The following is a 16527-nucleotide window of genomic DNA, read 5'->3' as shown; positions in this document are numbered from 1 at the left end:
GTCTAATCTGAAGCCCAGTCCTTTTTGTCAATTAAAACAAGTGCAAATGAGAGAATAATTACTGATTATCTAATCAACACAGAAATGTACCTTAACACTTTTACAGAAATCATTTAACAATTCAATTCTGTCAAACAACTTTCACTTGTTTAAAATGATAGTATGTTTTTCCATTATTTTCCCTAGATCTGTTTACCAACGAAAGAGTAATCATCCTGGGGCAAAATTCCATTTAAAACTAACACAGCCAATATCAATAATTATTTTTTTAGTCTCTTATTTTTTGTTTTGCTGGAGGAACAGTGTTGAAAAACATCGCAGATCAATTATACGTTATTCTGAGCACAAATTATTTTTTTTACTTCCTACAGAGTTAAGGAGCTCAAAATATCCTCTCACAAGATAAGGCATCACTTTCCCCTTCAGGTTTTCTTCCCATGGCCAGTGGAAATAAAGATGGGCCCCAATTAGGAGGGTGCTGCTATAAATATTTATTGGCGCTGCATTTGCTAAAGAATATTGATTCCACTAATTCCACAAAGAAGAGTGGTGCTATATATCATGCAATAATGTCTTACCAACTTAGGAGAGCCTTAACATGTTGACCCGCATTTACCTTCTCTTCTGGCCATCTTTCGAACCCATAGCTTGGCACACCAGCACAATCAGGCACAGCCAAAGAAGCACCAGGGCAATTATTCTCCGGTCACTGACTGATTTAATAAGGGGCACGCAGCCCATTGACCAATCAAAACACAGCCACCAGGGACACAGCAGCAGCCAAGCATTCAGAGAATAGTAGTAATTATAATTTACAACCTGTCAATGAAAGGAAAAATATGTGTGTGCGTGTGTGTATATGAGGTTGTGGGAATATCAAAAACAGGGAGGGCAATCAACGTTTCACAAATGAATCTGAATTTCAAGGAAACATCTTCTGCTATTTAAACTGAATCGAACCAAACAGATTTCACAAGACTCAACCAGTTAGTGAAATGTAAGTAAAATAATGTTATCTTGATGTGATCAGAATCACCTTGCAGGTCAAGATGATTACAGTTCCTTGGAAGGTTAGGAAATAATGTATGTATAAATCAAAGGCCCCCATGGAAAGTTTAAAATTCAAGATGGCTGTTATGACCACACAATTGGAGTCAAGCCTCTTGTGTATACGTTATTAAAAGGGACACCCCTTCAATCTGGGGGAGGTCACTTCTGTTTTCATTTCTTTGATTCCAACCCCTCCTCCCTGCTGGCCCTGATATGAACTTATACAACTACATGAGATCCTGGTCCAACCCAGATTCATACTGTCTATTTTGATCAGCAACTATTTCCAAGACCCCTGGTAGACATTTTTTTTCCTAAACTATTATTGGCATAGTTGGAAGTGAACTCAATTGGGAACTCAATTTACACAGTACATTCACTGTGTTACTGCCCTGTGCCACTGTCTGATCTTTTGAATAATCATTAATGTTGGCAAAACCCCATTTTTTCCAGCTTACCCTTACAAAAAGACTGGTTGCAAATGAAGCTGGGTTATCCACTTCTGTAAATGCTGGAGGCCCTGTGCCCATAATTTGCCAGCGGGCATATAGAATAGAGGCTCCTCCAGATAACAAAAGAGTCATTCTGAAAAGAAGTCCTTTTCTAAACACCACCAGGCTCTATGAAGAAAAGGGAAATAATTATTAAAAAAAAGAAATCTAAGTTATTAACTGCTTTTTACTCTTAAAAATAGAAACAGAGCAGATAGGTATGCACAGACTGGATAGGAATGAGAAAAGTTAACTGGCTCTCATTAAAATAATTGTAACAGCCATTAAAATAACCAAGATTGTGGGAGAACAACAACCATTTGAACATCCTGCTTGCTCCCCAGGGGAACCCCAAGGTTTTTGGATAAATCATGGTTTAAAGGCTTCCCAGAAAGCTAGTAAGGATAGATGGTTTGAATCATGGCCCAAATTAAATTCCATAGCTGTATAAGAATAACCAAGTGTGGGAGGCATCTATCATTATATACAGTATTTTGCCATAAAAGATATTGAAATGCAATTCCTCATTATAGAAACATCCATGTAGGTGTTACTGCTGGTTGAATTATGTTGGTGTCATTTGATTTTATTGATCTGTACATTTATGCACTGGCTTGATAGTTGGGTAGTATAAAATGTCATTAAAAACAAGCATTGTTTTATAGTACTGCACCAGAATAGGAAACATTAAGAAATAATTCTATAAATTTCAATGCTTATCTATCTCACAAGCTTAATAACAGAATAAAAGATTCTACTTTTATTGAAATCAACAGAGAAGTCTTTTGGAAGGAAATTTGGTGGAAATATTATTTGTTAGTTTGCTAAGCTTTTTTTAAAATTATTTAACGTTACTTTCTAAATGTATCAATACCCTTATTTCAGATATGTCAATGTGAATGTATACAAACCTATATAGTATTGTCATTGTTTTAACTGTTCATAATTTGAAAAAAAAATATTTTTACACTTTGATAGATATTTAAAATACTTATAGCTGTCATGTAACAGAATTCAATAGTAGCCTGGAATGATATTTTTTTATTTTATTTGACAGAGAATATCAATGGTGTTTAGTATTTGACATTAATAGTAGACATTCTATGATATTTTGAATTTGTTAGATGACATGCAATCCTTTATGATATCTGGCAGTTATCAGATACTATTATTCACCGTGTTTGATAACTGAGAAAACAACAAATTAAACAAGGAAGAAAGCCAATATTACAGTAACAGTCAGGTTTCAAAAGCTGTGGACAGATGTCACATTAAAGCTTTGATATGATACTTAATTTGGTGCTTTTTAAAAACATTCAGCCATATATAATCTTTAATTTTTTTTACTGTTTATTAAACTTCCCCCCTTATTGGACATACAATATGATTGAAGTGTGAGGTAAAATAAAATATGCAGTGCTGTCAGATCTCTTGGTGAGAATACAAGTCACTTAAGTGAGATGGCAATGTAGAAATTTGATGAAAACAAACAAACCTATTTGATGACTTCCACAGGGGCAATCAGAGTAATTTTCACAGAGAAATTTATTTATTTATTTATTTATTTATTATTTAAATTTCTACCCCGCCCTTCTCCCAGCGGACTCAGGGCGGCTTACAGCCATTTAAAAACAGATACAAAATACAATAAATACTAAATTTAAAATGTAATTAAAACAAAATATTAATTGGCCTTTCTTTTTAAAATTGTTTTAAAACCAAATTAAAATATCCCTTAGGCCAGACCTGCTAGCTTAAATAGCCATGTCTTGAGGGTGCGGCGGAAGGAGGGGAGATCCGGAATCACCCGGATCTCTGGGGGTAGTTCGTTCCATAGGGTGGGGGCTCCAACCAAGAAGGCCCTCCCCCTGGGGGTCGCCAGCCGGCACTGTCTGGCTGACGGCACCCTGAGGAGACCCTCTCTGTGGGAGCGTATCGGCCGATGAGAGGTAATCTGTGGCAGAAGGCGGTCTCGGAGATAACCAGGTCCGATGCCATGGAGCGCTTTAAAGATGATAATCAACACCTTGAAGCGCACCCGGAAAGCCACCGGCAGCCAGTGCAGCTCGCGCAACAGCGGCGTTACATGGGAGCGACGAGTCACTCCCATCACCGCCCGCGCGGCTGCATTCTGGACTAACTGGAGCCTCCGAGTGCNTCCATTTTGTCAACCGTTAGGATAATGTTGTTTGTACCTTTTTGTTAGCTTGTTTACACAACAGACAAAATCCGTATGTAATCAATATGCAGTAACCAATACTGGGGAGATAGGTGACTCTCTCGGCAATAACAAACCCAACTCTAAAAAATAGGTTACTTGCAGGAAGAAAAGGAAGGATGAGAAATCCCAATCCCAGGGTAAGGATTCTGAAATGCAGAGGAAAAAAATATTTTACAACATGTAATGAAACTCTCACTACAATATTATGATACAAGAAATTCAAACACATATTGCCATTTGTCTAAGTTTCCATTCCCCAGAAAGAGTCATCATGGGGGAAAATCACATAGGCTTCTCAGCATGGTCCTTAACTTCCAGTATTAAAGGATTACAAACCATTTAGAAAGAAATGATTCAATCTAATAATTCTAACTAGGCAAGATGAAGATCGAAACTATTCTCTTTATTTTGAAGAAATTGTTACCTCTGTAGAAGAGCTCTACAGGATGACTACTATTTAACTATGAGTTTCTCAGGTTTATTACAAGATATTTTGCTTTTTTTTTTTTTTTAATCATGAACCATGGCTCTCTGTTTTGTTTTTTCCCCCCACCATATCAATGTGTAGGATTTCAGATGACAGGACACAACAGCAACTGCCTAAATACAGTTATTTCCTTTTAATGTTTTGGGGATATTAAAGACTAGTCCTAGATATTTCCTAGGAACATGCAGTGCTGCATATCTGGAACAAAACACATTTTGATGGCTTAGAAAAATATCACTATCAAGAAAAATGTAAATATCCAAACATAATACAGTGAAGAAAAATATCTAAGATGTCTGTAGTAAAAAAAATCTGCAGAACAGAAAGTGTGTATGTATGTGGAGGGATAGATGGGTGTTAAGATAAATAAACTACATATTTATTCTTTGGTCTCCTGGTCTTTTCAATTGTCTATTGAAAAACCTTCTGTAGAAACGGGTCCTTCCTAAACAATGTGGGTTGGAGTAGTGGAAGTTTTGGGACAGGGTGACTGGCTTCAAATGGGGCTTACAGTATAACATAAATAATCTCCCAAAAAAATCACAGAAGGAAAGCTTTCAATTTCTTCCCCAAAAATTCCCCCACTTTCCTTTCCTTTGCATTATTAGGACAACCCTTTTTTGCAAGTTTGTTTGGAACTATACATGATGTGCAATGAACCATTCAAGCACTGTGATGCACGTAAGGTTATTATTTTTAAAATCATTCTTGTTTTAAAAATTGCAATCTGAAACAAAGCAAGTGCTCACAGAAAATGTCTAATCTGAAGCCCAGTCCTTTTTGTCAATTAAAACAAGTGCAAATGAGAGAATAATTACTGATTATCTAATCAACACAGAAGTGTACCTTAATACTTTTACAGAAATCATTTAACAATTCAATTCTGTCAAACAACTTTCACTTGTTTAAAATGACAGTATGTTTTTCCATTATTTTCCCTGGATCTGTTTACCAACGAAAGAGTAATCATCCTGGGGCAAAATTCTATTTAAAACTAACATAGCCAATATCAATAATTATTTTTTTAGTCTCTTATTTTTTGTTTTGCTGGAGGAACAGTGTTGAAAAACATCGCAGATCAATTATACGTTATTCTGAGCACAAATTATTTTTTTTACTTCCTACAGAGTTAAGGAGCTCAAAATATCCTCTCACAAGATAAGGCATCACTTTCCCCTTCAGGTTTTCTTCCCATGGCCAGTGGAAATAAAGATGGGCCCCAATTAGGAGGGTGCTGCTATAAATATTTATTGGCGCTGCATTTGCTAAAGAATATTGATTCCACTAATTCCACAAAGAAGAGTGGTGCTATATGTCATGCAATAATGTCTTACCAACTTAGGAGAACCTTAACATGTTGACCCGCATTTACCTTCTCTTCTGGCCATCTTTCGAACCCATAGCTTGGCACGCCAGCACAATCATGCACAGCCAAAGAAGCACCAGGGCAATTATTCTCCGGTCACTGATTGATTTAATAAGGGGCACGCAGCCCATTGACCAATCAAAACACAGCCACCAGGGACACAGCAGCAGCCAAGCATTCAGAGAATAGTAGTAATTATAATTTACAGCCTGTCAATGAAAGGGAAAATATGTGTGTGCGTGTGTGTATATGAAGTTGTGGGAATATCAAAAACAGGGAGGGCAATCAACATTTCACAAATGAATCTGAATTTCAAGGAAACATCTTCTGCTATTTAAACTGAATCGAACCAAACAGATTTCACAAGACTCAACCAGTTAGTGAAATGTAAGTAAAATAATGTTATCTTGATGTGATCAGAATCACCTTGCAGGTCAAGATGATTACAGTTCCTTGGAAGGTTAGGAAATAATGTATGTATAAATCAAAGGCCCCCATGGAAAGTTTAAAATTCAACATGGCTGTTATGACCACACAATTGGAGCCAAGCCTCTTGTGTATACTTTATTAAAAGGGACACCCCTTCAATCTGGGGGAGGTCACTTCTGTTTTCATTTCTTTGATTTCAACCCCTCCTCCCTGCTGGCCCTGATATGAACTTATACAACTACATGAGATCCTGGTCCAACCCAGATTCATACTGTCTATTTTGATCAGCAACTATTTCCAAGACCCCTGGTAGACATTTTTTTTTCTAAGCTATTATTGGCATAGTTGGAAGTGAACTCAATTGGGAACTCAATTTACACAGTACATTCACTGTGTTACTGCCCTGTGCCACTGTCTGATTTTTCTAATAATCATTAATGTTGGCAAAACCCCATTTTTTCCAGCTTACCCTTACAAAAGGACTGGTTGCAAATGAAGCTGGGTTATCCACTTCTGTAAATGCTGGAGGCCCTGTGCCCATAATTTGCCAGCGGGCATATAGAATAGTGGCTCCTCCAGATAACAAAAGAGTCATTCTGAAAAGAAGTCCTTTTCTAAACACCACCAGGCTCTATGAAGAAAAGGGAAATAATTATTAAAAAAAGAAATCTAAGTTATTAACTGCTTTTTACTCTTAAAAATAGAAACAGAGCAGATAGGTATTCACAGACTGGATAGGAATGAGAAAAGTTAACTGGCTCTCATTAAAATAATTGTAACAGCCATTAAAATAACCAAGATTGTGGGAGAATAACAACCATCTGAACATCTTGCACGCTCCCCAGGGGAACCCCAAGGTTTTTGGATAAATCATGGTTTAAAGGCTTCCCAGAAAGCTAGTAAGGATAGATGGTTTGAATCATGGCCCAAATTAAATTCCATAGCTGTATAAGAATAACCAAGTGTGGGAGGCATCTATCATTATATACAGTATTTTCCCATAAAAGATATTGAAATGCAATTCCTCATTATAGAAACATCCATGTAGGTGTTACTGCTGGTTGAATTATGTTGGTGTCATTTGATTTTATTGATCTGTACATTTATGCACTGGCTTGATAGTTGGGTAGTATAAAATGTCATTAAAAACAAGCATTGTTTTATAGTACTGCACCAGAATAGGAAACATTAAGAAATAATATCTCACAAGCTTAATAACAGAATAAAACATTCTACTTTTATTGAAATCAACAGAGAAGTCTTTTGGCAGGAAATTTGGTGGAAATATTATTTGTTAGTTTGCTAAGCTTTTTTTAAAAATTATTTAACGTTACTTTCTACATGTATCAATACCCTTATTTCAGATATGTCAATGTGAATGTATACAAACCTATATAGTATTGCCATTGCTTTAACTGTTCATAATTTGAAAAAATTTTTTTTACACTTTGATAGATATTTAAAATACTTATAGCTGTCATGTAACAGAATTCAATAGTAGCCTGGAATGATATTTTTTTATTTTATTTGACAGAGAATATCAATGGTGCTTAGTATTTGACATTAATAGTAGACATTCTATGATATTTTGAATTTGTTAGATGACATGCAATCCTTTATGATATCTGGCAGTTATCAGATACTATTATTCACCGTGTTTGATAACTGAGAAAACAACAAATTAAACAAGGAAGAAAGCCAATATTACAGTAACAGTCAGGTTTCAAAAGCTGTGGACAGATGTCACATTAAAGCTTTGATATGATACTTAATTTGGTGCTTTTTAAAAACATTCAGCCATATATAATTTTTAATTTTTTTTACTGTTTATTAAACTTCCCCCCTTATTGGTCATACAATATGATTGAAGTGTGAGGTAAAATAAAATATGCAGTGCTGTCAGATCTCTTGGTGAGAATACAAGTCACTTAAGTGAGATGGCAATGTAGAAATTTGATGAAAACAAACAAACCTATTTGATGACTTCCACAGGGGCAATCAGAGTAATTTTCACAGAGAAATCTCTCCTATGCTGTCTTCCTCTACTGTTGCTTTCCAGAAGTTTTGGATTTCAGTTCAGAATCTTTATATCTAATCTATGTGCACATTTATGGAAAACCATGCTTCTTGTATTATATGTGATGCCTAACTAAACAGATATGTATAATATTAATCCTTGCAAGAACTTCTCAGCTATAATGAAAGTCCAAAGAAATCTATTTTGGGGGGTGTTGGTAATACATAAGATAAGGATTTAAATTGTAAGACGAAGGTTGATAGTAAAATAAAACTCCACTTAAGGTGACTTTATTTACCTTTGTTACACGACTTTCGTTCCGATCTTATTCGTTCTCTAAATAAATTGACTTGTCGTAAAACACTATCGGATCAAAATTGTACTACAGAAAAACTTCGTACTTCATGTCATAACGGTATAAACTTCTGAATACCTTCTTATGACAGAATTCTGTATTTCAGGTTGCAAAAACTATCCTAATTAATCCACAATCTTGAGGAAAAGATGAACTGTTCTGTCACTTATAGCATGATGTAACTACAATTAAACTGAAACAATAAGGCACTAATTATTGTTTTGACATGGAAAATTTAGGTTGGGCTCAAGAGAAAGAGAGACTCTGAAAGGATATAATTATAGTATTCTGGCAAGACGCCACTTAATCAATATGATCAAGTACAGGCAGTCCTCGACTACTACAACTGAGCTCAAAATTTCTGTCGCTAAGTGAGACATTTGTTAAATAAATTTTGCCACATTTTACGACCTTTCTTGCCACAGTTGTTCAGTGAATCATTGCAGTTGTTAAGTTAGTGCTGTTATAACTTTAAACAGTCACTAAATGAATTGTTGCAAGTCAAGGACTACCTGTAGTTTTAGCAGCATTCACAGTCATGATCAAAGAATATTATGCAATATAAAGGTGGCCCATTAATCATTTGGAGAAATATTCTTTTTTTGAAGGAACTATTCTAAATAGTATTTGATTCCAGTATTTTCATTTATTAAATTCGAGAGCAGTTTGTCACATTGCTCTAAGGATGTTAATGTTATAACATTTAATGCTAACATTTAAACAGTGATTACGGTATATGAAAAGATGTATAGGTATTCCTTGAGAAATGACAACCCACTAATGATGGTTCAAAGTTACACCCCAAAACTACATACGACTCTGCTTCAAAATTATGACAGCTGCAGGGCCCTGCGGTCATTCACCTTATGACAGACCAGGGGGATGCTGCAGCTGCAGCACCCTCTCTCTCTTCCCCCCATCCTACCTTGACAGGACCCTGAAGCGCTCCAGCCTGATTCTCTCATGCCTCTTGTAGAGAGTAGTTTACGGTCTAGCCCAGGGGTAGGCAACCTTGGCTCTTTTATGACTCGTGGACTTCATAGCTGGCTCAGGAATTCTGGGAGTTGAAGTCCACGAGTCATAAAAGAGCCAAAGTTGCCTACCCCTGGTCTAGCCTTTAAGTCCTAGCTGGACTCTACAGACAGTTAGACGGACAGCTAAAGCTTGCAAAGATCCAGCGTCCTCCATTTTGTTGCACAAATTTCTAGTCAGCTAACTTTCGGAGATGAAGGGTTCTTCTTTAGCCTGAGTCAAGATAAGGTTTTTAAAAGGGATGGAGAGTGGAGAGCAGAGTCACAAAGTTTAGTTTTAGCATCTAATTTTGGGCGGGGGAATCAACAAACCTGTCCCTTCCACCTTTTGTTTTTGTTTATTGAAGAAATGTGGCTTTCTGGGAGAGGGAGGGGTTTAAGCAAGACAAAGGTTTTGGGAAGCTCATCCTGAATCTGCTGCATTTTATGCTGGAATGGGACAACTTGGCGCAGCCAACTCGCTGCGGCCAACTCGCCGTGATCAACTCACCACAGCCAACTCACTGTGGGACAACTTGCTGTGGGATAATTTAACAATTCAATTTAATTATTTAAAATAAATAAAAACTATTTTAATTTTTGTCATTCACATTTCATTTTGTCCCTCCTTTTGCATCCTTTATTTGTTCTATTCCACCATTTCTTTGATATTAGAGTAACACTTGTCCTGCAGCGAGATGGCCACAGCAAGTTGGCCATGGTGAGTTGGCTGTGGCGAATTGTCATGGACCCCTTTTTTCCAGGGCTGCAAAGTTGTCCTGTAAAAGCCAGCCCCTGCATAAAAGGGGCCTATGACAACTCGCCACAGCCAACTCATCATGGCCAACTCACCACAGGACAACTCGCTGGGGGACAAGACTTACGGCCAGCTGATGGGCAGCCAGCTGATGGGCGCAAAAAGCTTTGAAAGGCTAGGGAACTGGTCCTTTTTTGCCCCAGAAAGGCAGGGCACCTTGGCCGGAGGAAAGACAGAATTTAGGAAAGTGTCAAATGAGAGTAACCATGAAGCAAGGCGGTTCAAATGAATACAAGTTTATTGCATGCTAACACTTTTTACCAGAATCTGAACTACTAACGATCGAAGCAAATGCAAATAGATGGGGGTCAATGGAATTCAAGATGGGCTAGACTTAGATCACTTGTGGGTGCAAAGGGGCTTGAAACTGATGATGTGCTTGGCCCCTCCCATGGGCTCAGCCTGGTAATCTCCTACAGAAAGGCAGGTGCGCCCAACTTTTTCCTTCCCCATTGTTTCTTGCTGGCAAGACAATCAGCTATGTGTTGGTATGCAAGCCAACAAGGGCTGGGAAGTGTGGGCTTGTGCCTGCACTAGGCTTCCCAGGATCTTCCCCACCCCTGAGCTCCACTTAACAATCCGTGCATTCGTTTAACAAATGCACAGGGGAAAGTAGGGATGGCTGGCCATTACTTGAGGCAGTTCATTTAACATTGTCCAGACTTCTAACCCTAATGGGCAGGCTCCATTACAGTCATAACTCAAGGACTACCTGTATCTCACACAATATCTTATTCAATCTAACAATGGACTTACCTCTACTGACTTGTCCTTACGAAGTATCTTCAAAACAACTTCCAAAATATTGAGCCTGTTGATCACGACAACATCAAACAGAGCATTTAATCCCTAAAAATACAGAGAACAAAGTAAGAAAGAGAGAAAGAAGGTATGTATATGAAAGAAGATAGTTATATTATTTAAATTATTTTTGTGTTTGTGTGATGTCCTGTTGAGTTTAGAGGGACTTACTTTCAGATGACACAAGAGAGAACTGTAGTCTTAGTTATATGAGATGTTGAACATAAGGGGGAAGTGGTAAATAAAAATCCACAACTTGTGTAGCAAATAGAAACTGATATTTAGGAAGAATCTCTTTTATCCAGTATTAAGGGCTCACAACGTATCTGATAATTAACTTAAACTCTATTTATAACCATAAAAACTCTGAGCTCTGCTGCATATATGAGAATATTCCCTGTTTTGCAGGAAAAACATCTTATACATTTGTCCTGAGGAATTGAACACATTCCAAACATAATATTTTTTTTACAATTTTACTTTGGAGGAAACTCCAGTTTTATGCAAGTGTGGTTTGTTTTAATCAGTTAGTAAAAAAGTTTGATCCTAGTTTAATCTAAATTTGGATAAACAAATGACTATTTCCCAAATCTGTAGATAATATAAAAGATCTGACTGCGGTCACACAAAAAGCCTTCACTCTCTTCAAAAGTCTATAGCTTCATCATTAGTAAATCATTATTTAGTAATGGGGGTTAGGAGGTTAGTTGAGCCCGTGAGGTGATGCTGATTTACTGTTGATTGGGGTTGTGCTCAGTTGCCATTATGTATTTATTATATTGTTATTTTATATTGTGTGTTTTTAACTCTATCTTAGCTGCACAGAGTTGCTATTTTAAATTGATTAAAATATACAATAAATCCATAATTCTTGTGAATGCTTTGGATTACCCAGTAATTGCTGATTCTGAATTCTGGATCAATCTGGAAATTGATGCCGGTGTTATTGGAAAATACCGGCATCAATAATGGAAGACTAATACACACACACACACACACACACACAAAACTGATAGATGAATCCAGTCATTTGTGACTTATAAATCATTGTTTATATCACAGCATACTAATATGATAATAGAGTTATAGGTATAGAGATATATTTCCCACAATGCAAGTTTGGTACTTTCTAGGCTATATGATGTTTTATAACTTACTGTTCAACATCCTAAGAAAAACATTTTTCTGCACATATCAAAGCTTTTACATTTTTTGATATGCACTGCTCAAATCTCATAAAATAGGCTTAAATTATTTTTTTTTTCACTTCAAATCATGTAACTCAAATATTTCTGCGAGCTACAGATTGTGAAATGAATGCATTATTGGAATCATATTAATATGCACAGGAAAATGTCCACGATTTTCCAGAAAACCCAAATCTTTATCAATATAGCCAAACCATGATTAAATCAAATTGTGGTTTAGTACAGTGTCTGGTGATTCACGACAGCAAGGATAATAATGAATAAGGGGAAGCAGCAATGCACCTTTTGAAAATGTTCATAACAAAAGAAAGTTGTTGAAATTGTAAGAAATCCTGAGTAATATTGAAACACAGGAAATGCGTCTTTGTGTACAACACTGTAGTTATCACTGAATTGAGTTGCCAACAAATGTTAAAATTACCAGTATTGTAACTCCTTGTTCTTTGCATAGCATTGCCATGGTGCCAAGGAGAACACTCAACAAAACCCAACTGATGGAGAACTGGGATCCTTCTTTATCTATCAATTTTAAAAGACAAGACAAAAGAGAAAAAACTGACATTCTATACAGATCTTTAGAGAATTAACATGAGTAGTTATGATTGCAAAATATAACAATATAGAGAGTTGTAATTATTTACTGTTAAAATGTTTTTTCTTTGTATATTTTTCAATTTTCACGTGTTTTAAAAAGCACTTTCAATGTATTTTTTCTTTTCTTTGAGAGCGTGTATGCATTTTTTATTACATCTTTGTTTTATTTTTACCTTTTTATTAATTTAAAAGGACTCAAAAGAATAAAAAATGTTTTCTTTATTTTGTAAACTAAATGTACTATTACAGATGTCTAAAGGACATGGTTTTCTTGTTATGTACTTAATATTTTCAACCCAAGTAGACAACATGTTGGGTTGTTTTAAAATTTCTTTTAAAAACAGCCAGTTCCTGACTTGGCTACTTCCGCGGAATGGATTTCTAACTTCTGAAGTGTCTTCCTAAGCAAACACACCTGATCTATCTTCACTTACCACCATCTTAATAAGTAAGCAAGGAAGATAATGACAACACATTGATCCTGATATTCTATAAAAACCCAAGATTTAGGTTGCAGCACTCAAAAACAATAAATGTAGCTTTCGCATCTCAATCCTCGAAAAAGTAAAGCAATAAAAAAGTGCCAATTATGACTCCAAAGATAAACAGATGCCAAGTGTGTTAATCAGTTTAATGAAGCACACATTCTACAACTATGCTGTTTCTCCCACCATGATCTCCTGTCAGAGAATGGAACTCATTTATGGTTGGCACCTGAACCTAGTTTAAACTGGTACACCATATTGTGGGAAGGCATTCTGCCACCCTCAGCAGATGGTCGCAAGCTTGATGTATGCCAAAGATTTGCAGCAAGCATTTGATTCCTGTTCCAAAAGATACAATGCCCACAAGTGCTTAACTGTCATTTTATAGAAGAGAATCTAGTTTACAGAATTTGATTATGTTCATACTGTAAGATTGTGAAGTTTATACATTCACTTTATGTTTCAATGAAGTTGTCCTGAGACAGAGGTCTATTTAGATTGCAAGCTCGGCTGAACATCTATACCTGAAGCTTTTTACTATGTTGAAAGTCTGTAAGTTGCAGTCTAAAGAGACTGATTAAATACAGATAGTCCTCAATTTACAACCACCCATATAGAGACCATTCAAAGCTACAACTACAATGAAAAAAGTGACTTACAAGTGTTGCAGTCACATGATCAAAATTCAGATGCTTGGCAACTGACATGAATTTATGACGGTTGTAACGCCTCCATTTGCAACCTTCCCAGCTGACTTCCACAAGCAAAGTCAATGGGACAAGCTGAATTTGCCTCATGATTAGCTTAATAATTGCACTGATTTGCTTAACAATCATGGCAAAAAGGTTGTAACAATCATCTTGTTTAACAAAAGAAATTCTGGTCTTAATTGTGATTGTATTTTATTTGTGTTTTTTTTAAGAGTTAGATATTTTTAAATCATTTACTCATTTTTAATCGTTTTGAATCTTTTTTTTTTAATCCTCCTGGCTTTACAATAGGGTAAACAGAAAGAGAGTGGGGCACATGAGGACCACCCTGATCTTTACCAGCGTGCTAAAGATCATGTTAAAAAAATGTGGTCATTCATGTATCACTTTGATTTTTCATTCCATTTTAATGTCATTTTATAACATTATGTTATTTTAAGATGTTATTATTTGGGCCATGTGATAACAATTTAAAAAAAGAATGAAAGAAAACCCTGCAGCTATTTTCTTCATCATGAGCAAGTACTAGTTTGGTTGGGAAGCCTCGCTCCTCCTGATGAAAATAATTTTGCATCCTATTTTTCTTTGGAAGCGCAAAACTGAAGCAAGTTGCTTCTTCCCTCTGTTTGAAAAGGGAAAAAAGGGCAGCATAATTTTTGATTGCTAGAGGGAGCTATCACAGTCATAGCTTCCTCTGCTAGCATCATTGTTAAAACGCTGTGGGTTTGTCTTTCGTTTGAATCCTTGCACAGGTGAGGGAAAGAGGGAATGGAAAAAGGCTGAAGTAGACATCAAAGGCTGCTTTGATCCTGCTTAAGCATTAACACTAACTACAGCTGAAGCCTAATTGTTGTGTGAAAAATAAGACACTGGGTAGCCCACCTTCCTCCAAATAATAAAACAGGTAGCAAAGTCAGGGATTCCTGTCCTTCCCAGCACCAAGTCTGAACCCAACGTTTATTTTCTAGGCAAGGAAATGAGTCAGAAAACACAGAATAGGAAAACTCAAAGCAACCTAAGACATCTTAACTAAATGTTTGTACACAATATCGTATATATACCATATAATGCATGGGTACATAAAATGTATGCTACTGATTATATATATGGAAGTCTAAAGCAGGGGTGTACAACCTTTGCAACTTTAAGACTTGTGGACTTCAATTCCCAAAATTCCCCAGTCAGCATGGGGAATTAAGTCTGCAAGTCTTAAAGTTGCTAAAATTGGACACATAAACCCCCCCCCCCAGTCTAAAGGAATGTCCACACAGAATTCCTAGAGTTAGTTAGCTTCTTTAAAAGAGTATCAGCATGGAGAAATGATTGGTTTGTCTATGTTTGGAAACTAAGCAGGTTTAGACCTGGTTAACATTTGTTGTTATTCCAAGACTGTATGCTAGACTGGAAATAATAAAAAAAAACATCCAGAAGAAAGAAATGGTAAAATGTTTCTATGAGCCTGCCCAGAAAATGGCACTGGGACAATGACTAGGAGTGTAAATTGACTCAAGGATGAAAATAAAAACAAAACTGAAGTTTTCCCCAAATAAAGTAAAACTTATGTTGCAGGATAAGTTCTGAAAAATCACATGTAATTTCTATGTATAATAGTGCAATTTTTTTTGACTCCTTGTTGCCCAAATTTTCACGATTCTTCCAACCAGTCATTGAAAAATCAAGGGTGTCGCTAATTAAAATATTGTTAACTCATATGCAGGTGAGTTGGGAACAGAGGTGAGATAGACAAAATAACATTTTGGACATTCTGGTTTCTGAAAAGAAACTATTCCTGAGTCTTCAAATTCAGGCATTATGTTCATGTTTATCATCAAATGGCATAGCTTACCCAAAAATGTTCAGGAGGAAAAGTACTTACTCTCTTTAAATGCTTTGCAGTAGCCAAGAAAAGATAACAAAAAGAATAGGGCACACAAGAGGTCTGCTCTGCCAACGATCCCTGCAATCTTAATAAGGAAACGAAGAAGAGTTTAGCGTTAGTAAATGAGCCTCTTACACGCCACTGAGACAACAACAGTCTTTTAAATTAATGCAACCATCCACACCAGAATTTTGGACACAGTTTTCCCAATTTAATCAGAGCTACCAAGACTGAGAACCTTTTCATTTCAGTATGAGTTAATGAAATGCTTCATCCCCTCCCACTTCACTAGGTGACCCTAACTAGAATTCAACTATTCTCATAAGAAGGAGAGAGAAGATACAACAATTTGCAAAATCCAGGGACTTCTGCAACTATGAAACGCTTTGGGGTTCCATGTTAAATTTCATATATCAACCTAGGTGATCTATGCCTCTTCCTCACAAATATGCAGTGAAGTGTGAAAATGAGTTTGTTTTTAATGAAAGATGGATACCAACTAATCCAATATTAGAGAAGCCTCACAATTTCAACATTAAATATGTTTTCATTTAATTATCCTTAGCAAATGTCTGCAAGAAACCTATATATTATTTTCAAATGTTTG

At 36.3% G+C, this 16527-nt stretch overlaps 1 protein-coding gene across 2 annotated transcripts in view; it reads right to left on the bottom strand.

Annotated features, from left to right (window-relative positions):
• Positions 1 to 16527, bottom strand: part of TMTC4 (transmembrane and tetratricopeptide repeat containing 4) — a 44497-nt gene that overhangs the window by 12713 nt on the left and 15257 nt on the right. Inside the window, exons 4-8 of one of the 2 annotated variants that reach the window (XM_015818013.1) lie at positions 15918 to 16005; positions 12674 to 12771; positions 11000 to 11092; positions 6514 to 6675; positions 617 to 819 (exon numbers count right to left, since the gene is read on the bottom strand). In XM_015818013.1, the coding sequence (XP_015673499.1) occupies positions 617 to 819; positions 6514 to 6675; positions 11000 to 11092; positions 12674 to 12771; positions 15918 to 16005 (644 nt within the window). Of the gene's footprint in view, positions 1 to 616; positions 820 to 1508; positions 1671 to 6513; positions 6676 to 10999; positions 11093 to 12673; positions 12772 to 15917; positions 16006 to 16527 lie in introns of both variants that reach the window. The other variant, XM_015818012.1, reaches the window with a different exon arrangement.

Source organism: Protobothrops mucrosquamatus, unplaced genomic scaffold, assembly GCF_001527695.2.
Source record: "Protobothrops mucrosquamatus isolate PMUCROS unplaced genomic scaffold, P.Mucros_1.0 scaffold664, whole genome shotgun sequence".
NCBI classification, from domain to species: Eukaryota; Metazoa; Chordata; class Lepidosauria; order Squamata; family Viperidae; genus Protobothrops; species Protobothrops mucrosquamatus.
The sequence above is the reverse complement of the archived record's forward strand: the minus strand, read 5'-3'. Positions and strand labels throughout refer to the sequence as shown.